Consider the following 23,454-nt stretch of genomic DNA (forward strand, 5'->3'; position numbering starts at 1 on the left):
ACAGCTGCTTAGTCTTTAAAATTTCCAGTATTAAGCTACAAGTGAAGGAGACATTTCAGTTATTGCCTCCCCCTCCCACTGAAATACTTACAGCATTATGTAATAAATAAGCAGTATCTTCGACATCCAGCACCATTTTTAGACAGTGCAGTTTGGTATTACTCACAGGGAGTCCACCAAGAAAAGGAGGTTAGGTTTTACGTGGACTCTGTGGTAAGGTGGGTTATATAGGCAAGCTGCTGCCCTGCCTAAGCCCACACCTCCCACAATGCCTCTCAGATAAACTAACACAAACTAGTTTGGAAGGACGTCATTCTTAAGTAGGATTTAAGGTAGGTTTAACTGCAAGATCCCGTCCCATATAGTTCAGACATCAACTGGGGGGATGGAGTGGAGTGATGACAAGAGAGAAAAGGAGACAATAAGGGCTTTTCCAGACGATGCAACTAGTATCTGATGTGCAGCCTTTAGCACAATAGTTAGTTCTCTACATAAAAAGACCAAGTAGAGCCCGGCGGCTGGTGGATGACTGCAGTGCTCCAGGTAATTCAGGACACTGCTGGAATAATCTCTGCCTGAACTCCTTCCCTTTGTTAGTGCCATGTAAAAGTAAAGAGTCATCGAGCATCACTTTACAGACAGACAAAACTGTATTCTGGCATAAGCTTTTGTGCACTAGAATCCTCTTTGTTGAATGCAGTGAAGGGGGCTCTTCTCTAAACAGACCTTTTTTATAGGCGGTATGAAAAAATAAATATTGGGTCAAGGGAGTTATGAAATTGAAGAAGTGCAGGGTGAAAAGTCAATATCACTCAGCTTCAAGAATAGAAAAGGCTGGGGAGGGAGGGAGCCCAAAGTTTAATCACAGATAGCTTTTTAAGGTGCTCCTTTGATATAGGAGACACACTTCCCTACAGAAGACATGAAAATGGAGAGCTCAGCATGCAAGAGTTGTTCACCATATAAATGCAGCTACGATGGGAAAGGATTAAGCCTATGCCAGCAGATTATTTTGAGCTAACCTCTAGAAGTCAGGGTATACATCGGGACTATGAATTTATTTAAAATATTTATAAATCCATTGTATAAACTGCTTCAACCAACTCTTGGAATAAACTGGGTTCTAAAGGGGAAGAGGGGGGAGTATGCAGACCATGGTGAGTCAGCATTGCTTTTTTAAAAAATGGTGCCCTTACATACAACTATATGTCTGACTGAGCATTTCAGCCACAAGAAGGATGCCAGTCACAGAGGAATGACTCATGCAAACTAGTTGTGCAGGTGGAGTTGGTAGTCCTTCAGGAAAAAAAAAACAAGTTCAATAACCTCTGATACTTGCTCTAAAATTCCCGCATGGTTAAAACAAGTGGATCTTGATTTCAAGATCCATTCTTGATTTCAAAATGCCATTTTTGGGATGGCAGCAGCTGGTGGAGATCACCTACTCAGGAGTAGAGATGAGCACGAACCGGGGAAAAAAACGAACCATGGGGGTTCGTGGTTCGTCAAATTTCATGAACCACAAACCTGCCCATGGTTCACTAACTGGTTAGTTTGGTTTGTAAAAATGTCACATCCAGGTCAGAAAATCATCACTTCCGGGCCAGCAGAAGGTCTGCAGGAAGTCCATCCCCTGTTGCCTAGGAAACTGATTGATTGGCACCAGGCTGTCTGCAGTGATGAACCAAAAAACGAACCAAATGAACCAGCCTAAAGTTCGTGGCGGTTCGTCAGAAATGGGATCTGACAAACTGCTGGTTCATGAACCACGAACTGGCCGGGTTCATCACGAATTTTGGTTCGTGCCCATCTCTACTCAGGAGTCCCACCAATACAAAAAAGATGTCTAGTAGCAGCCCTGAAAACATATTTCAAGCTGTGCATACACACTGTTCCTTGAGCGAAAAAAGATCCTTTGGATGCTTGCTGTAGCATGCTTGTAAAGTGAGAGGGAGCTCCTCATCGCACGCGCGCTCTCCACATAATAATAATAATAATCGATATACCACCCTTCAGGACAACTTAATGCCCACTCAGAGCAGTTTACAAAGTATGCCATTATTATCTCCACAACAAAACACCCTGTGAGATGGATGGGACTGAAAGAGCTCCAGAGAGCTGTGACTAGCCCAAGCTCACCCAGCTGGCTTCAAGTGGAGGAGTGGGGAATCAAACCCGGCTCTTGATTAGAGTCCCGCGCTCTTAACCACTACACTAAACTGGCTCTCAGTTTGGTATATATTGAAACATACATCACTGTAAGGTGGCTAGCTTGGCCTCAGCTTCAGGTCCATACATACTGGACTTTTGGGGGTACGGTGGAAATTGCAGCTGACTTTGGGCAACACTGTAGGATTTTCAAGACAAGAAACTAACAGAGGTGGTTTGCCATTGCCTGCCTCTGTGCAGCAACCCTGGACTTCCTTGGTGGTCTTCCATCCAATAACTAACCAGGGCCAACCCGGCTTAGTTTCCAAGATCTGATGAGATCAGGCTAGCCTTTTGGGGTACTTTTGTAGAAAACAAAGTCATCATAACTATAGAGTAACTGATCCTTTCCTTGTATAATTGGGAATATGGTGCTGACAATTAAAGTCTGCACTGCCAGATTGTTAGCTGAATATTTACCCACCTGAAGGCAAGAAGGTACTTGCTATGGAATTTGAGAGAACACTATAAGCACACAGCCAAATCAAAATCTTTTCACAATGACAAAGCTTCCAGCTTCACAATATGATTGAACTAGAGAAATGCCAGTATGATTTTAGCAAGAATTTTCCCCCTCTAACATGATAAATGCTGAAAACAGATGGCAGCACATCCTAATCAACGACAACGTTACAGTAAGAGGCTCTTTACTGACCAATCTGTATTAAAACACTATATTGAAAAAAAAATCCAAGGTACACTAATCCAAAAGGATAAAGACAAACGGTGCCATCTGTTCATGTGCCACTAGTTTAGAAAAAGGAATGTTCCTGCTCTGTCTAACTGCACGAGAATGTTAGAAAAACAGAAAACTGAGGGGGGGGGCATAGCCTTCTGAACTACAGCCATTAAGCAGTTCCACTGACAACGGTTTCTGTTAGCAGATGCATTTTTATGCCAATTCCAAATGATCAAAAGGCTATGCATTCTGAGGCCAGCTTATCTGGCATAAAATACGCCTCTAAACCATCCCATCTAAAATGCCAAAGCAGCTTGTGTTATATTCATAAACTCCCCCCAACAAAGTGTCTCCAAAGCATCTCTATTTAGGGTCAGCTCACACAACGCATGTTCATCACTTGTCTATGACATCAGCTGGTAACTTCTATGTAGGAAGATGCTGTTAGTGAATTAAACACCACAGACAGTATCTTGTATATAAGCTGATGTCAGTTTAATCACTGTTCTTTTTAAACTTGAGTCCATTCATATTTTCAGGTATAGGACATAAGATGAGAAAGAAAACAATGTACAGTCTTTGCAAACACCAGCTATTGCTTTCCATGTTACTACTGACGTCCGCCCAACACAATGTTCCAAAACTAATAAACAGAAGTTCAGTCTCAGGTAACACATGAGAAATTCCGAGGGACACATCAAGCATTTAAAGGTGGCAAAGTTTAAAATCCATACTATGCCACTAACAATAATCCAGTATTAACATTCCAAATCAGTGCTAATGGAAAGTGTTACAGTACATGTTCAAGAATATGATAATACTTGTCATTCTGTGCTCAATAAGCCCTGCTTTGGTGTTTTAGCATATACATTGCATTTCTCAAAGCATGGGCATATAGAGGCATGCATATCCTTAAAGCAAGCATCACTGGATACTTGAGTGAATATATTGGGGATTCATCTTTTAGGAAATACAATGCAGCCACCTATTAACCCTATATTTAGCTTCTGTACAGCTTGACAGAGTTCAAATCTGACTCTTTTGTACCAGTAAAATTAAATGTCTAAACAGATATTAATGTGCATTATTCAAATATATATATTTAAGTAATAAAGCATATGCACACTTACTTCTGTAGAATAATAAATGCAATAGATCATGGAAACATTAAAATATTGCATATGCAGAAAAGAGTACAGTCAAAATTAAACATCATAACTTAGTTATAGCCCTTTCCACATTGCAGCATATTACCGTATTAACTCAAAAGGAAGATGACTCTGAATATAAGATTATAATATTGGGGAGGGGGGAATAAACAAAAAGTTTTATTATTGGACATTAGTTGCTTGCAAATTTAAGACTATCCCTCTTTCTGGGAGATGGCATACCTAGGAAAAAAACACATCTTGTATTTGAGTAAATACAGTAGTAAAAAAAGGTCAAGTCTATGCTGCTAAGCATATTACCTAAGTGTGAATACAAATACAGCTAGATTAGTTTTCAACATACAGTGTACTTTCCCCCTCCAGACTGGTTATCACTCATGTTTTAATAAAAATAGGCACATATTTGGTGGAAAGCATAGCATATTCAAAAGACATTGGAAAATGAGCAACTGTCTAGTGTTCCATTGATTTTGGATCCTCAGGTACAAAGCTAGACTTCTGTTGAGCTACTGGTTCGAAAGTTGTTCCCCCTCCGAATTCAAGTCTTGCACTTAAAGGAGATTCTACTGGTAATTGCCATTTTCTTTATTTATGCTTATAACACGACTGGGCCAGAATTAAATCCATACTATAAATCCAGAAATCAGGACTTCGTCTCAGTGAAGTGATAGATAGTTCAGTGCTGTACCAATTCAATCCACAGAAAGGAGGCCCACGATTGAATGTTTTCTTTAAAAAAAAAAAAAGAATTCCTACCAACAGAACATTTTTTGATATCTAGTTTTCCTCTATGGAGAACTTCTCTGGTAAAGTGAAGCATTCACTCATGCAAGATCACACCTGGGTGAGAAGTAGTATATACCAGGCACAGGGGAAGACTAGACCTAAGTAGCCCAGGTTGTTAGGTAAAAGGTACATCACAAGATTGACTAGCATAGTGCATGCACATATAGGTTGCTATATATGGCATCTTTAATGCTATTATATGCACACGTTTTGGGGCGTTTTTTTGCTTCTGAGTTTGCATGCAAAGCTGTAGGATAATTGTGCATTTTTCTCTGCTTCTGTAATTGACATTCCCCCTCTCCTACCCTCATCCTTGTGTGGAGACTGCAACTATTTCAACCCAACCTGTCATGTCACAGTAAGGCAAAGACTCTTTAGTAAGCTAAACACATGGTCTTAGGAAGAGTTCAGGGAATGGTTAGAGAATGGTCAGCAGCCTCGGTACTTTCAGAGGCTGCTCAATTCATTTCTGCCACCTACAGTCATACAGCAGCAAGTGCATATGACCTCTTCAAAATATAGGCAGATGGAAGCCACGAGCTTATGGCAAGAAAATAAAGAACCTGGAAAGCTGCCTAGATCCAGTAGTACTGTGTAATTCTTAAGGCAGTCACAATACTATGAATAGCAACATTTTACTATTTATGGATTTTAAGCAATTATTTAGTTGTGATAATCTGATACAATGCAAGGTATGTTTTAAGGGCTACATGTTCCACTTCTCGGGGCTCAGAATATTCAACTAGGTTTGTGAAGACCCAAGTTCAAATGCCTACTCGGTTGAGTATCTGTGTCAGGTAAAATGTCAACTCCCTGTCTCACATCTAGGCTGGTTCACAGGGCTGTGGAGGATAAAAGTTAGTGGGCCATCTTAAACTTCTCAAAGGATTTTTATTAGGGTGTGAAAGTTATGAGCAGGGCTTTTTTTCAGCTGGAACGCGGTGGAACGGAGTTCCAGAACCTCTTCAAAATGGTCACATGGCTGGTGGCCCTGCCCCCTGATCTCCAGACAGAGGGGAGTTTAGATTTAGAACTATGCTGACTTCCTGGTTTTTACAAATTTTGATAGATATTAGGAAATTATGTTTTTAAATTGTATATACTTATATGCTTCATGTTTCAAATGGTTGTAAAATGTGCACTTAAATTTTATGGTTAACGTACTGGCTAAGTGCTGTAATAATAATAAAGAGATTGCCCTCCGCACCAGTGGCGTGGAGGGCAATTTAAACTCCCCTCTGTCTGGAGATCAGGGGGCGGGGCCACCGGCCATGTGACCATTTTCGCCGAGGGCAACCCACTGAGCTCCACCACCTCTTTTCCCAGAAAAAAGCCCTGGTTATGAGTAAACAAGATTTTCTGTGAAAAAATGCTTAGAGGGCAACATTCTAAAAATCTAAACCATCCTTTTGTAAAACCAGAGTATTCACGGGAAACAGACCACCTGAAAAGATATCCAAATGGGACAAACTAGCCTTCAAGTGGGCAAAGGCTGAAGCAGTAAGAAGTGATCTGTCATCATTATAACACAATAAATACACTTTAAGAGGTTTGAAGCTTAGACCTTAACAAGAAGTCACTGCTGATCAAGCACTCCTCCCTGTTGTGTTATTTTGTACAGTACCAAAGCCAGGGAACAGGAACCAGCTCAAACACCGATTTGAGCCAAATCCCAGCAACAACAGAACGTCGCCTGGGACCTGGCTCAAGAGACTGTTTATTCTGGTCGCTGTTCTCTGGCTTTGATCATAAAAGTACAAGCATTTGGCCACTGCTACGTTTCTCACTCAGGTCTGAGGCTCAGCACTTCAAATCCAACAACCCAAAGCAGGTGGAATGGTGGAAGAAGGCAGGTGTGTACAAAGAGGGCAGGGCACCTCAGTAAAGGCACCTACTCTCATAGTAAGCTTTCAGCTATGGGAGCTTGTGGCAACCACACAAGGAAGACAAGGACTTGCAAAGACAGAGCAGGCAACCATTTCGGTGGATGGGTGCCTGGGCTCAAAGGGGAATCTGCATTACTTCTCATGACTCACAAGTGTGCTCCAGAACACAGTGTGAATTCTTAAGCATTTGAAGTTTAATTATGCTATCCCAAGAAATAAACTTGCTGACCTGAGCCTTCCTCCTAAGCGTTGTGTGTTTGACTGGCTTTCCCTCTGGATCTGGCATGTTCTTCAGAACTGAATCAAACCCTGACCTACGCCTGGTTGCATATATCACAGCAGTTATAAACAACATGAGAACTCAGCCCTGTGGTTCTGCCAAGAACACCAGTGCCATCCCATACTCAGCTAATATCACTGTACCCATGTGCAGGGCTCATTTCAAGAGGGAACATGCTGGAACGCAGTTCCGGCAGTTCTCCAAAGAGGTCACATATCAGGGGGCCCCACCCACCTGACTCTCAGCCATTTGGGGCCCGTTTCAGCCTGGATTGGGGCCAAAACGGCCCAGACTGGGCCTCTGACGGGTGGTGGATCACTCTCCCACTCAGCAGCAGCCCGATCCTGACCATTCTGGGCCCCTTTTCGGGCATTTTCAGCCCCCTTTTGCCATTTTGGGCTCAATTTCGGCCCTGAATGGCCAGGATTGGGTCCAAAACAGCCAGGATACGTGATGTCAGGGTGTGTGACATATGCAAATCAGTTATGCCAATGACACACTTCCGGTGATGGCAAGGAGTGTGGCATATGCAAATGAGTTATGCTAATGAGTTCCTCCAGCTCTTTTTCTATGAAATGACCTCTGCCCATGTGCCTATAAAACTAATACTTGCAACACCAAAACAGCAGCAAACTTGTCACAGCAATGAGTACCACCACTGTACCATACAGCTCTGATCCAGAATACTGCCTCAGTTGTTGTAAGTCAGACAACTGTTTGTGTAATCATGCAGGACAAATTTCTGCTCTGTATACCTTGGCCTAAATAAAGCTTGGGATAAACTGAAACTTCACAAAATTTTAAAGACCGAATAAGATCTGCTCAATGTTCAGTACATGCACACAAGTAATACAATTTAGCAGCTACATTTAAAGCCAGTTAGATACAAAGCACACACTATACCTCATCTAGTATAAGCGAACATAGAATGATACACTAAATATTTTTCAAATTAAGCCTGCGCATCTGTATCAATTCCACTGAAGTGTCTTAGAGCAATTAAGCAAGTTTTTAGTCCTGTTACACACAGCACAAACAAACTGGATAGTTCAGAATGTACAAGTTAATTAGAAGCGAGCCAATTCTGAATTTTGTTTTCTACTGCAAAGTACAAAAAGCGCACTTACCTGAACATCAAAGTCAGGCAGGAGACGTGTGATCGCCTAGAAAATGTTTAACAGTTTCATAATTACAAAGAAAGTTCAAAAGAATCTGGATGTTTCAATTTGCCTTCTAATTGCAGGTATTTAATACAAACTCTTAACTGCCTGGACATTTTTGTTTTCAAAACAAAGTTGTTTTGCCACATCTGCTCTTCAGATTATGGCTTTAAGGTCCATGAGGGCTGTGATGGCACAGAAGCAACTTGTATGCACACAACAAGAGCATCCAGTCAGTTACTTGGATTTTCCAGTCAGCAAGAGTATTGCATAATAACTAGACAGCACAACCCAGGGACCAGTTCCTAGGTCACACCAGAGGAGGTCAACAAAGAGGCAACACTGCACTGTCTTACTCTAGAAGGTCAATTAAACCTACCCTGCAGGCTAAAATCTCCCCAGGTCCCCCTCTAAAATACCTTAGGACATTTCTTTGAGGGAAAATATGACAACTGAACATTGCTCCCTCGCCCGGATCATACTGTTCCCAAGGAAAACAGCATGGAACATTAAGCAACAAGCATCTCAACAAATGAGTGATAGATATGAGGAAAAGTTCCAACTCTAGACCCGGTTAAGAAGCACAGTCATTTCTGCTTACCTCATCTTTCTCTACTAAAGGTTTCACTTCTGCAATACGTGCATCTTGGACTTCCACCGACATTGTCAGTAGCTGGTATCTAAATAAAAAAGTAAATAATATTAACTGAAACTGATATTTGTATGTGTTCTTTATACAAAAGCGTAACAAATTTCTGATCGTGAATCTGAATACATAATTCGAAGGGGAACTGTGAAACATAGTAACTACTAATATTCAACAGATTTTTACCAGTTTTTATTACTCAGAGTATGGGGAGAGGGGACTGGACAGAACTTAAATTGAAAAGGTAAATTATGCTCACACAAGGTTGCCAACTTTCAGGTGTGTTCTGAAGATCTTGAGATTTACAGAGATCAGCTCTCAAGAAGAAAATGGCTGCTTTGAAGGGTAGTCTCTACAACGTTATACCTTGGTGAAGCCCATCCTTGGGCTCCATCCCCTAAATTCCAGGAATTTCCCAACCCGGTTTGCTGACTTTATTTACCAATTCAATCATCAGCTTGATACCCCCAACAGCATGCTTGAATTGGACTTAACTCGCTGTATTACAAAGTAGCTATCCACCTTAAACCTTCCAAATATGCTGAATGCAAAGTAGGTTTTGTTTTTTTGTTCATAGGGTCTTTCATGATGTCTAAGGAAAGTAATCTAGTTCCTATAGAGACATCTACACAGAACTGGCAAAGAAGGTAATATTCAAAAACTGATCTCAAGGAACCAAAAGGGTATATTGATGGGTTGGAGCGAGGGTTGCCACGTCCCCCTGGCAACTGGAAGAGGGTGGGGAGATTTACTGGATAGTGGAGGGGGGGCTCACTGGCAATGCCATTATGTCACCAGTGATGTGCTGATGTCACTCCCCATGTGACTGGAAGTGACATCAGCACATCCATATGCCGTGCATCCTCCTCCCAATTTTCCATCCTTTCTTCCCATGCCAGGCAGCTGAACAACAGCAAGAAGCACTGACTGGTCGTGGGAGAGCGGCTACCACTACTAGCAGGGGAATGGCAGCCCTAGCTGGGGCTCATGGTTTAGGGTGGAAGTTTTGAAGCTCATCTTACTATGACCCTCTAACCATTTGCTTTGTCAATCAGTAACATTTTTTCATTGCTTTGCTTAGGAAAACAAACTGCTCTCACAGTATTGCAAAACCTTCAGTTAGCTCAACTGTGAAAGACCTGGTTTTACATAATTTGAAAATCCTTTCCATTGTCAAGAAGGCAAAATACAAAGTGCGTTGCAATTGCTGTCGCTGGCAAATTAATGTTTTAGAGTCAAACAAGGTTTCCTTCCCCATCTCTGCCAATTGAGCATGTTAGAGGTCACAAGGCCTTTCAGCACAATAGGCGGCCTACGTAGAAACAGGAGGCTCCTACCAGCTTCAGTCTCATTAAATATAATTCCAGCCAATTTAGTTAAGGACTAAAGGTCAACATTGTTGCACTTGTTAGAAAAATTAACTGACTTTAATTGAAGTGCAACAGTTTTTCAATTTGATCACAAGTTTGCCAAGCTGGAATGGATGAAGAGACATGGCACAGTAAAGTCCACCTCAGGGGGTCTGAGCACCCCTAGCATTACAGAACAGTCCAGTACCACTGACCAAGGATGCGGAGGCAGAAAAGTTTCAAGGAACTTTTCTGATGCTATATTTTTTTCATGGAAAACTTTCTGCCCCTCTTATGCAAATATAGTCTTATTTACCTATAGCTGTCAGGGCTGCTTGTGTCACAGCTCAATCATGTTCAATGGGCTAAAAATGGGACATGATGTGTGGACAAACCCTGGTGCTTGTACACAATGTATTTGCCTTCTTTTGCTCACAGCATTTAACTTATTTAAGTTTAAGTCAAAATTTTTCCACTTCTCCCAGAAAACTCACATCACTGCTACTGATACAGCTTTCACTGTTTGGTAATGGAGACATCCCTGTGCTTATAAGATGTACAGACAGAAAAATAAACTAGCTTGGATTTCCTGTCTCAGCTCTGTAATTTGTAGAAATCTCTTCCCTTCTCCCCTTTCCAAGTGCAGCACAGCAAGAAAGGGGGACCGTCATGTCTATAAATCCATCTCTCCAGTTCTCTGCTGCTTCAAGTACCACAATGAACAGTAGAAGTATATACATCCTGTTGCTGAATCTTACCCAAATATTCTTCTTCCCAGGTTTAGTCACAGAGGATGTTCTACCCCTTTTGCATTTAAGAATTGCAGGCCTTTTGAGGGGAAGGAGAAGAACAATGGCTGTAAAGAATTCAATGCCCCTATTGACAGATGTCATCTGTTTAACATACCAATAAACAAGCCACTGCTAAACAGCTGCCATCTTCACAGCGTACTAATGAAGAGTGTACCGACAATCAATTTGTCTATGTCTGTGTAAACCAAATTGTTCTCCATCTTATCCTCACCTCACAAGTTGGATGTTAGGCTGAGAGTGTATGACTAGCCCAAGGTCACACAGAGCAAACTTCCATGGCAAAGTGGGGATTTTGAACCTGGAATTCCTGAATCCTTATCAAATACACCAACAGCTACACTACACTGGCTTCTGTCATCTCTAAGCATTACAGCCCAGAAGTTCAGATAAGCCGTTATAAATTCAGGTCTTTCTTCTCATTATTAATTCATCCTGATTGGTCTGGAATTCTGTGAATTGTTTTCTACATTTATTCCTATATGGAAGTTCAGCTGAGATGCTCCTTTCAATGGTGTTCCTTTGCCATAAAAAAACTTAAACATCAAGTAATCTATCAGGGTTAAGAAGGAGTCTTTTCTCAAAGACCTAGACTAATGGTTTTACATTGTTCTTATTTGCCTAAAAATATTTTAGCACAGTTTTCCATATACTTGAATTTATAAGAAATATACTGTTTTTACTTTCTTTACTTGCAAAGGCTAGAATCTGTGTCTTGGTTAAATATCCAGGTCTACTGTGCCACTGTTCCAGTCAAAAGGGGAACCAGCTTCAACCTTGCTGATCTTTGCCTTAGTAGCCAAATGTTAAAGCGAGTTGATAAAAATAAACTCAAAATGCCTTGATTTCCTCCTTGTGGCGGCACCACCACAGGGGGCTGAAGGGGAGAAGAGAAAGAATTTGAATATGTAAACTTACAGCTAGAGATGGGCACGAACCGAAATACGAACCAAAATTAAGCACGAACCAGGCCAGTTCGTGGTTCGCGAACCATGGTTCATCAGATCCCATTTCTGATGAACCGCCACAAACTTTTAGGCTGGTTCGTTTGGTTCATCACTGCAGACAGCCTGGTGCCAGTCAATCAGTTTCCTATGCAACAGGGGATGGACTTCCTGCAGACCTTCTGCTGACCTGGAAGTGAACTTCTGCTGGCTGGGAAGTGACCTTCTGCTGACCCGGAAGTGATGATTTTGTGACCTGGATATGGCGTTTTCATGAACCAAACGAACCGGTTCTCAAACCAAGGGCAGGGTCGTGAAAGTTCGTGGTTTGTGAAATTTGACGAACCACGAACCACATGGTTCGGGTTTTTTTCTGGTTCATGCCCATCTCTACTTACAGCACTGATACCAAGTTCTTAATTTCACCAAGACCATACAGACTCCAATACTATCTAATGCAATACTACTTAACTCCAATACTAAAGACATCACATAGGTTTCTGGCAAAGGCAAGGAAGGCAGCAATGCCCAACCCCACACACAAAGTGAGGGGATCGGAAGCACCCAGCAGGATGGGGGAATGGCCCTTTTCCAGGGTTTTTCACTCATAGGTTTGTTGTGACAATTAAATGGAGAAGAGGAGAATGATGTAAACTGCCTTGGGACCCCATTGTGGAGAAAGGTGGGGTACATGTGAAGTAAATTAATAAATATAGCTAAAGATGTGGTGGGGGGACTCATAAAAAGCAGGTTGCTTGGGTGGAAAGGAGAAAAGGAAGCAGGGGAAAGGATATGAGAGCTACCAAGAGGAAGGAAAGAGGGTATAGTGTGAGAAGTTACAGTTAGATAGTCATGTTGGTCTGCAGTATAACAGCAGGACTTGAGTCCAGAGGTACTGTTGGATATAAGTTTTTGAGAGTCAAAGCTCCCTTCTTCAGAAGTGTGAAGAAGGTAATACAGGGAGAAATAGGGATGCCAGGTCCAGATTGGGAAATTCCTGGAGATTTTGAGGGTGGAGCCTGGAGATGGTGGGGTATGAGGAGGGGAAGGGCCTCAGTGGGATATAATGCCATAGAGTTCACCCTTCAGAGCAGCCATTTTCTCCAGGGGAACTGGTCTCTGTTGCCTGGAGATCAGTTGTAATTCTGGGAGAACTCCAGCTACCACTTGGAGGCTGGCAAGCCTAGGGAGAAATGAGGTGCCCCTTGCAAGGACTTCAATTTCCCAGCTGTGAAACTGGGCCTTGTGGCCAGCACAATGCAATTAGATCAGGGTTTTTCCTGATGGACAGGATGAAGGAAGGAGGGAAAGCTGAAAATGGCTGGTGGGTGGAAAGGAGAGAAGATGGCAGGAAAAGAGCAGAGGCTATGAGGGTGAGGAAAGGGAAAGAGGAATTAGTGGGGAAGTGGGAAATGAGATACCCTCCAATTAGTCCTTGAGGGTTTCCATATGCACAGGTACAATCATTTGTCTTTCAGAAATAAATATAGTTACAGATATATATTTGTGACTATCGGGATCATTCATCAGACTTGTATACTATGCCGATATAATAGATTCATTTGCCACACAGGGAACTTTTTCCTAGTGCAACTAATCACAAAAAGACAGTAGCATCCTGAAATACAAACCTTCCCTACTAAAACAAGGTATTTCAGGACGGGCATCGTGTATCAAGTGATCTGCTTTTTGAAATCCAGCATAAGCAGTATTCTGTATGATTCAAACTTGTGTTGTTCCAAGTAAAATCATTATTGTTGCTAACATAGAAGAAATCTATCACAGTCCTTCATTCTTTCTATGTTCTTTGAGACCTTAATACTGCTCAGAGAAAGGAACAACTTGTTTTATTCTGCTGTGCTTCAAACGAGTTTGCATTTGTTATCCACATTGTTATTATTCGTTCAAGGACCATCACAAAAACATCTGATTTTTTTTAAAAAAAATTCAAGGTATTGCAATATTGTTTTTAAGTAGCTGCACTTTTCTTTTTAGATTGTACAGGTATCAGCTTTGCTTCTTGTGTAACAGAAGCTACAACACCTTTTCATGATCCTGTTTATTCATATAGTCAGGGCTTTTTTTCAGCAGTAATGCAGTGGAACGGAGTTCTGGAACCTCTTGAAAATGGTCACATGGGCTGGTGGCCCCACCCCCAATCTCCAGAGAGAGGGGAGCTGAGATGGCCCTCGGGGCAATCTAAACTCCCCTCTGTCTAGAGATCAGGGGGCGGGGTCACCAACCCATATGACCATTTTCTCTGAGGGCAACCCACTGAGTTCCACCACCTTTTTTCCCAGAAAAAAAGCCCTGCATATAGTCAAATTATATATTGCTTTTCTGCCAAGCCTGCAACAGGTAACAATGACACTTTAAAAGTTTCTCAGCTTATAACAACTTTCCAGAAAATAAAAAAGATTGCTGCCACGCTAATAGACTTATTATAGCATAGGGTTTTGAGCACATGATGTTCTCAGTCCACAAAAGCAGATGCCTTGATATATGTAAATGTTTAAGATGCCAACACTTATCTGTGGTTGATAAACAATGACTATTTTTCTGGAATTTGTCACAGAATCATGAATTCACACAGAATGTAAAGTATTTACACTTTTAATGGGCCCCCTCTTGGCAACTATTAAGGTCAATCTTGTACATCAGCATACGACAATTGTTCAACAAGCCGCGTTTCTCAGTTGAGAACTAATTCTGCAGGTTGTCAGATTGGCCAAGTGACATTCAGTGGTCACTCTGGCTGCCACACTCTGTGACGGAACTGGAAGTCTGTATGCCAACTCCACTTCAACCATTTTAAAAGATTGACAGTTCCCTGTTGCAGCATCCAAATCCTTACCAGCATTCATCTACAAGCACTTTTCTGTGGGATACAGCTTCCCTGTGTGGCCGGCAGGCTGATGCCTGCTGTTCCCTGTTTGGGCCAGCCTTTCAAGGTCATTTGCATATATGGCCTGATTGGTCTTTACCCTCCACATTCTAAACAGTATGCAGTTGCTATAGGGAGTCATTGAATGTGTCCTGAGGTCAAACACAGCTCCCAGTCTTCCCCTAAAAGTTCACCAGGGTTGCCAACTCAAAAACAAAAACATACAGCCCCCCAAATGTTACATACCCATAAGTATTATAACTGGATTTAAAGTAGTTAAATACTGTAGTGGAGCACGGGTATCAAGCTATCCTAGATATACATATGCTGCTGCACTCAACACACTCACCATACCAAATATTTTCATATAATTGATCAATTTATCATCAAGTTATTTTTCTTTGAGCATGACAATGGAAATTTCAGACAGGTCTCAGTTCTTCATATCAGCTACACTTTCATTAATCTTGTGGACCGACTGCAATTTCCCTGATCACACTTCACAGTAACCTATTAACCCAATTCTCTGCTCTGCTCGTATAGTGCATAGAAAGAAACTCACTAACACACAAACAAGATTAGATTGCCTGGGACTGCAGGGCTAAAGGAAAACACTGTAAATTCACATGTACAGCCTGCAACTTGTAGAGACTTGTGGGAGGTAGGCACACAAACACTACTTGGTATCCCCCTCCATTAAACACTTGTGTGGAAGTAGGGGCAGATTTTGCCTTCACCCTTCCCATCTGAGCCCTTTACATTTCCTCTTTAAAGTGAATAGCTGCAATGAAACCACTGTAGTAAGACCTGTCCCCTCCTCTTAATGCTGATGCAGGCTCTTAATTATATCCCACAGAACTCAGTGAAAGCTATTGGGCACAAAAACAGACCCCTGGCTGAATAACATCGACCCTTCATCTGATCAGTATCTTCTTGAGTTCTCTCTTCTGTTTTATGGACACATAAGGGAGAGAGTACAGGAACCAGGTTTTCTATACAAAATATGTTTGTTTTTTACTGGCATACCTCCCAATAACTGTTATTGGTCCTCTTCCCTGTTCTTTGTGTTCTGTGTTTGCATGGGTGTATTTATTTAATGGTTTTAATGCTATTTTAAATGTTTTAAATTGTTAGTGTTTTAATATTTGTTGCCTTGAGGACCCTGTTGAGAACCCTATTTTGAGTGGAAAGGCAACGTACAAATATTTTAAATAAATAAAATAAAAACTGACAATAAACCCCAGGTTTCCAAGGTTCGTGAACAGCATTGAAGAGGGTTTTTTACTGCACTATGGTCACAAAGCATCAGTCTACTGACCATTTGTTTTTCTTCTTTGCCAGTATAGATGCTGGCTACTTAGGGTTGCCAGCCTCCAGGTGGTGGCTGGAGATCTCCCAGAATTACAACTGATCTCCAGGTGACAGAGATCAGTTCGCCTGGAGAAAATGGTTGCTTTGGAGGGTGGACTCTATGGCATTATACCATTCTGAGGCCCCTCACCTCCCCAAACCCCACCCTCTCCAGGCTCCACCCCCCAAATCTCCAGGAATTTCCCAGCCTGGACCTGGCGACCCTACGGCTACTTCAAAAGTGATCCACCCTGAATAAGAATCATTATGTATGACCAAAGCTTGCAGGAACAGCTATGTTCCTGATCAAGTTTGTTTGTTGCTATTTTCTCATCACCAAAAACAAGCTAAACACTTGAATGTGTAACACACAAGTCCATTATGCAACACTCAGATTATTTTTCTACTACAGTGTAGTATACCACTCCTGCTGTAGCAGAAATGTCTTCCCTGTTACAAATTCAGTGGAGGATATTGCTAGCCAATGTTTGCCAAAGCTGATTAACCCAGATTTTAGTTTAAGCAGCACTGACATACAAAGCAATATTTGGGAAGCGCATTCTCTTTTGCTCTAAGCATTATATGGATTTTAGTTTTACTCAATGCAGCTTTCCTATGGGGCAACATTTTCATTGTTGCAACCTAGTAAAGCTGCTGCAGCCTGGTAAAGGCAGGTTCGGCTTCATTCTGCTCTACACGGCACAGTACTGCCCATAATTTGTATTCTGGGGTTGCTCGCTGGAGCGTCTTTACATTTGAAACAGAGTTTCTGCCCTTCATGGCTGCAATAATTCTGAAAGTTAACATTTTCATGCAATAATGGGATTAGTACATACAAAACTCATGTAGCAAAACCACAGGAACGAGGACAGCCAAAGTTAAATATCTTGGATTTCATTTTGTCTTTTATATGTCATTTCCCTAAATTTAAGGCTACGTGCAAGTAATAACAGGAAACTTAATCATAAGCATGCTACAAAAACTCAACCAATGATCAGAGCTATCACACTTTGAGAATACGAATCTCTTTAAAGGAGAAGCAGCACCACACCCACAAAGAAATTGAAATTGAAAAGGGGAAAGAGCTCTACTTGAAGATTAGATGTTTTCCATAAGACCAATGAACTCATGATCCTTGAAATATTTTCATCAAAACATCTGAACGTTATATTTACAGTCACCAGAAGCCAGACAAATGCATTTATCAGAACAAATTTCATTAACCATGACTTGGCAGCCTCCTCATATACAGATGTGCATGTTTGCATGTTGTAACCCTGCAGGCAATAAAATGATTAGTGAATCATGAACAGATAAATGAACCTGCTTTATATTGAATCAGGTCCTTGGTCCATCACAGTCAATACTGCCTAGACAGACTGGCTGCAGCTCTCCAGGATCTCAGGCAAAGGTCTTTCACACCACATACCGCCTTGTTCTTTTTAAATGGACATGCCTCGGACTTTCTGCATTCCAATCTTGCACAAGTGCACGTGCACTAACTAGCACACCTCCATTTGTGCTGTTGTGCTTGTGCAACTGATATGTACAGGTTTCATTGTTATAAACTGCTTTAACTAAATCTCTGCGCCTCCCGTTTTTGCAGACGGTAGTAAACGTGGGTTTGGCAAGAGGCTGGGGGTGGGGGTTAGGAATTAGAACATTTGAGCCATCTCCCCCCACCCACCCACCCCCATCACCTTTTTCATGTAACTGAAAGCTTGGGCTTGGTCAGAGCTGCAAGCTGCAGGGTACACGCCAAAGGGCTCTTTGCCCAGGCCTGTAAAATCCATGAACTGCACGGACATATAGCAACATGGGTTGGGGGACTGTGGTGAGGAAAGGGAAGAGGAAGGGGTGGGTCTAAAGGCACTTTAGGGGTGAGGTACACAAGGCAAATGTAACACACCTGCTGTTTCTGGGTCAAAGTCAGTATCATTGGTTGCTGTTGTATGCTCGTAATAGAATGATATAGCAGATTTCCTTTATAGTATGTGATGGTGCTGCACCTGAATGAGTCTCTGTGCAAACTAATCAGTGTCCTTTTGAACTTTAGGACTTGGCGCTTGTTGCTCGTGTTGACGGTTTGTTTTAAAATCTTGTAATCCTGCACTCATAACCAAGGTGCTTGAGGGAGCTTCATACACTCAGTGTTGCACTGTGATGCAGGTGTCTCTAGTTCTATCGGGATGGAGAGTATTGTGTGTTGTTTCGGTCGCATACCTGTTCTGCACCATTACACCTCTAATGCTTATGTTTGACTTGTATAGTTCTCCTCTATTGGTGCAGTTTTAACTATACACTTTTATTCAAATATTTTTACTCCACTTCCTCCCCATACTAGGGACTGAATAAAACTTACAAAATTATACACAGACAATGCAGATGTAAACAAAAATATACAACCCAGAAACACCTCCCCCCCCCCCCAGGATGTCCTGAGCTGGTACTGGTTCTTTAATCCCAATATGCCATTGATGTGAAGAGAAACCATTTCTGCTCACACAATGAGAGATTCCATATTTTCTGTAAAGTTCCCACTCAAATAGGTCCCCACAACACCCAGGGACACTTTTTTGAGTGGCATGGGGTCTGCACAAGACAGGAAGAGGCAGGAAAGGTCCATGTTGTGAGCAAGGATCCAGTCATAATTACTGGATAGAACTTAGTGGCTTTAATCTAAAACATCTTTTCCAGCCCATTTTACTATAATTCTTTTGCATAATTGTCCTAAAGGATTCCTCAGCAGCCAGTATTATCACTCTTTATAGATGGAACTGGAGAGACAGTGGCTTGCCAAGATTACTAAGTGCGTTTGTGCTGATAAGACATTTGAATCCAGAACTTCTCAACATGCAGCTGATCTCAACCATTATGGCACATTAGCTCTCTGGTATACAGTCTGGAATCTGAAGAAGTGAGCTGTGGCTCACGAAAGCTCATACCCTACCACTAATTTTGTTAGTCTTATAGTTGCTACTGGACTCTTGCTCTTTTCCACTGCTACAGACAGACTAACACAGCTACTCATCTTGGTATACTTAGTAATGGATACCAAGATTTGTTACACATGAAAACACTTTTTTATTATCTCCCAGTTTAAACATTATACAGTACCTTTGACCACTTGCTAGTTTATAACAGTTTTTTTTTAACTTCAAATTCATCATGACTACATAGGGGAAACAATCCAACACTTTTTAAAAATATTTCTGCACAGTAACTATCCAATACCAATAAAAGCCTATGCAAGAGATTAAGTAAATATTAAAGAAATTTATTAGGTTGTTCACATGTGTATGATTTTGCTTGGTGCTTTTTTCAAAAGCATCTCCTTATTGAAGTCACTTTAATTCTGACAGAAATTAAGCCAGCCAAGAAGAACTTGCTGTTTAGGAATAGCTAGCGCTGCTTACAAGATTGGCAGACTTCCACCATTCCCCTGGTTGTTTACCAATCTGCAACGTCAATTCATTTCACCCATGTTCATTTTTTTAACAAGTGTTAATTTCATTGTGTTCAGATGCTGCTAATAAAGAATTTTATCATTTCCAAAGTATATTACTATTTACACAGAACAGTATTTGAACATGCTTCCCACTCAAGTTTAGCTTTTTGCATGTTCTGGATTTAACAAAAACAAGAATATAACAGCAGCCCTGCCGGATCAGACCCGTGTTCCATCTAGTCCAGCATCCTATCTCATACAGTGGTCAACCAGTTACTCTGGAGGGCCAACAATAGGGTATATAGGACAAAGTCTTCTCCTGATGTTGCCTCCTGGCATTAATATTCAGAAGTTTACTGAATAAGACTTGTCTTGCTGGACTAGATAAAGATTTATTTACCCCACATTTCATCGCCCCAAGTAGTCAGATAGATACTCCCAAGATAATAAAAAGCAGGACATAATGGCAACATTCCTTCCCCACATCTCCAGTGGCTGGTACACAAAGCCTTGGAACATGGAGGTTTTCTTTTAACTATCATGGCTAGCTAACATGATCATATTGTTCTGTGTGTCGAGAGCAAAACACAGTCTCTACAAATTACAAAGGGCAGCAGCGTGCTATTTGCAAAAACACATAAACACAAGAAGGATCATACCACAATGCACTTTGCTCACAGTAGCTGATACAAATCAAAATCCAGGCGATGGCCAGCTAAGGATTTCAGTGGCAAGAGCTCAGCAATCTAAAGATTCATACTATGTTTCAAAAGTGTAGGTTCAGAATTCCTCTCTTGTCTAGTAGAGCAAACATCAAGGTTTTGTTCTCTATACACCATTTCATAACACTGGAAATGGAAGGAAAGAACAACAAAAGTACGATATATGAAATGCATACTAATTTACTGTCCATCCTTCTCCTTGAACACCTGGACATAATACCTACACAGTAGCCATTCACTGTTATACCGTAACAGCAACAAAGGAACCCACAGTCAACAAGCAAGAGCTGCTTGCTGAAATTCGCTGCAACCACAGGAAGTGGTTCTGTTTTAAGGAGTCACAACTTGCTACTAGTGAGGTCAATGTCTGCTGCTGCTTCTGTACAGAAGTAACCATTTCCCTGTTCCAAGCCCTGCCTCAGCTTAGATTTCTTCTACAGGATTTCATTTGTCCCTACTGCTTTCCCCAAAGGGGTGGAGAATGGAATCCAGAGAATTTGCAACCCAAATGGGAAATGCTAATAATTTCTCTGATTAGACTGTCCCCTCCCAAGAGTTTGAATCCCAGCATATTTTTGCACTCTATTTTCTACGTAAAGGAGAGAGATCAGGCACCAACGATTACTTTCCAAGCAGGTGGGGTGCAAGATGGAAAGTGCTTCCTTTGGGAACTGCATCTGTTCACAAGAAGCACACACTTCCCCTCCCTTCTCCCTCATACGGCACTGATAGAATCTCATCATAAGGTTACATTTTTAAAAAATCAAACACATCTGACACAACTGGAACAAAGCAAACACCACTGTTTGTCAAGCTGCTAATGGCTACATATCCGCCCAGCAGAACAAAAAGCCTGTGAGCCATCTCTAACCACCACCAACCACCAACCTATTCCTGATAAAGCATTCCTAGCTTCCTACCCTATTAAAACAAACATTGATAATTGAGTGGCTACTTGAAGCAGCCCCTAAAGGCACAAGGTATTAATCCCATCGCTTCACAGCTATGCACGTGAGAGAATAGCAAAGAATAAGCTGCCCCCCCCCCCCAACTGTTGCTGCGACCAGAGAAGCAGTAGCAGCCATCGAAGCCTTTCTGTCTTGTCTGGATAAAAGCCTCACGCAAATCACATTTTAATTCATATTTGTCCATTTTAAAAAGCCTAATAGAAAGTTACCTTATTCAGACTTATCAGCAACTAAATTTAATGTCTCAAAAACCAATGTTAGATAATTGCATTAATGCATATGTGCATCTATGGACTGATAAAATAATTTATTAGCTAACTGAAGTGGCATGGGATTGGAAGAAAAGGGCATCAGTTCTGCCCTCTCACACATCCCAAACTCACAAGCCCTTTCCTGACCACTTAAGTTAGGCAGCCTATGCTTCACAATGAAGCTGACTTCTTAACAGGCTGACTTGTAACTTTTTCTTTTAAGCCTATCAAAATCAGTACCTTTGGATAGCTACCAAGAGGGCTTTTTGCAGTGGGGGTACCCACTGTTACAGGGCACCAGCAGTATTGGGGGGGGGGGGCTCTCCCAAGTTCTGAGGGGGGGGGTCAGTAGAAACAAGCGCCACCTTTCAGCTAGGTTACCGTGTTGATCTGCAGTAGAACAGCAGAATTCGAATCTAGAACACCTTAGAGACCAATTAGATTTTCAGGGCATAAACTTTTGAGAGTCAGAAGTATTTGAGGAAGGGAGCTTTAACTCTTGAAAGCTTACACCCTGAAAATCTTGTTGCTCTCTAAGGTGCCACTAGACTCAAATTCTATCTTGTATATGAGTACCAGCACCTCTTTAAAATACACACAGACACACACAGAGACATGTATGTACTAGCAACCAATATCTATGCACGGGTCTGCAAGCATTTACAGGTAAAGAGAAAGACTACACCCCCCACCCCACCCCACCCCTTTTTCTTGGATAGGGACGCCTCCACCATCACATCTCAACTTATCTATCACACTCATCTATATATCCAAAGGGGTTAGTTACTCATCTATATATCTACTAATAGACAAAGATAAAAGATGCAAGGTCCCCACCACCACCACTGGGAAGTTAATTTTGCTGTTATCAAGGGGGGGGGAGCTTTTAACAAGTTGCAGTCAAGAAAAAAATCTAAGAGAGGGAAAAACGAGATTGCAAAAGGTGGAACTGCAGAACAGGCCTAAAAAGAGAGAAAGAAGAGACCTTTAGAGGTAGGGTTGCCAACCTCCAGGTGGTGACTAGAGATCTCCCGGAATTATAACTGGCCTCCAGTCCAGAGAGACCAGTTCCCCAGGAGGAAAATGGCAGGTTGGAGGGCGGGCCCGAGAGCATCAGACCCCACTGAGGTCCCCCTCCCCCCTCAACTCCTGCCTTCCCTAGACGCCATCCCTGTATCTCCAGGAACTCCCTCACCTAAAGTTGGCAACCCGTCACAGTCGCTCAGTCACACTCTCATACGACCCAGCCGAAGGGGGTGAGAAAAAGAAGCGGCCGCGGAGGGAGCCCCTGAAGGGGCCGGCGGCGTCGCCTCTTACCTGAGCGCGCAGCCGCCCCGAAGTGGCCTCAGCCGGACCGCGAGCCGAGAGAGAAGCCCCGCCCCTAACTGCCCCGCGCGCCGCTCACACGCCTCCTTCCAACCACCGCCAACCGACCACGCCGAGCTTTGTTGACAGCCCAGCGCGCGGCGCCCGGGGAGGAGGCTTTTATAGGCTCTCCCGGCCACGCCCCCTTCCCCTCCTCGGGCGCCGCTCTCCGCCCGCGCTCGGCGGGCTCGCCCCTCTCCCTTCTGACACGCCCCTCTCTTCGGACTCTTCTCCCCCTGCCTTTGGGTAGAGCGTGCGCGGGCCAGGTTGCCAACTCCGGGATGGGAAATTCCTGGAGATTTTAGGAATCTCGGCAAGGCAGGGTTTGGGGAAGAACCGCAACAGGTTACAATGCCATAGCATCTACCCTCCAAAGCAGCTCATTTTATGCGGGGGGGGGGGGAGCGGCTTGATCCCGGTCACACGCAGATCGGCTGTAATTTTAGGGAACTGCAGGCACCACCTGGAGGTTGGCAACTCTGCTTGTTGGGTGCAATTTAGGAGGACAAAATATATCGGAAAGAATGAGCAAGCAGATCGGAGGTTAGCA

At 42.4% G+C, this 23,454-nt stretch overlaps 1 protein-coding gene across 1 annotated transcript in view; it reads right to left on the reverse strand.

The window, feature by feature from the left end:
* The window catches only part of NDRG1 (N-myc downstream regulated 1), a 46,152-nt gene extending 23,166 nt beyond the window's left edge, over positions 1-22,986 (reverse strand). Inside the window, exons 1-3 of the mRNA XM_054984384.1 lie at positions 22,857-22,986; positions 8,770-8,848; positions 8,136-8,171 (exon numbers count right to left, since the gene is read on the reverse strand). Coding sequence (XP_054840359.1) covers positions 8,136-8,171; positions 8,770-8,832 — 99 coding nt within the window. The 5' untranslated portion in view covers positions 8,833-8,848; positions 22,857-22,986. The remainder of the gene's footprint in view (positions 1-8,135; positions 8,172-8,769; positions 8,849-22,856) is intronic.
* Between the last annotated feature and the right edge of the window lie 468 nt (positions 22,987-23,454).

The sequence above is a fragment of the Eublepharis macularius genome, chromosome 7 (genome assembly GCF_028583425.1).
Source record: "Eublepharis macularius isolate TG4126 chromosome 7, MPM_Emac_v1.0, whole genome shotgun sequence".
Lineage (NCBI taxonomy): Eukaryota > Metazoa > Chordata > Lepidosauria > Squamata > Eublepharidae > Eublepharis > Eublepharis macularius.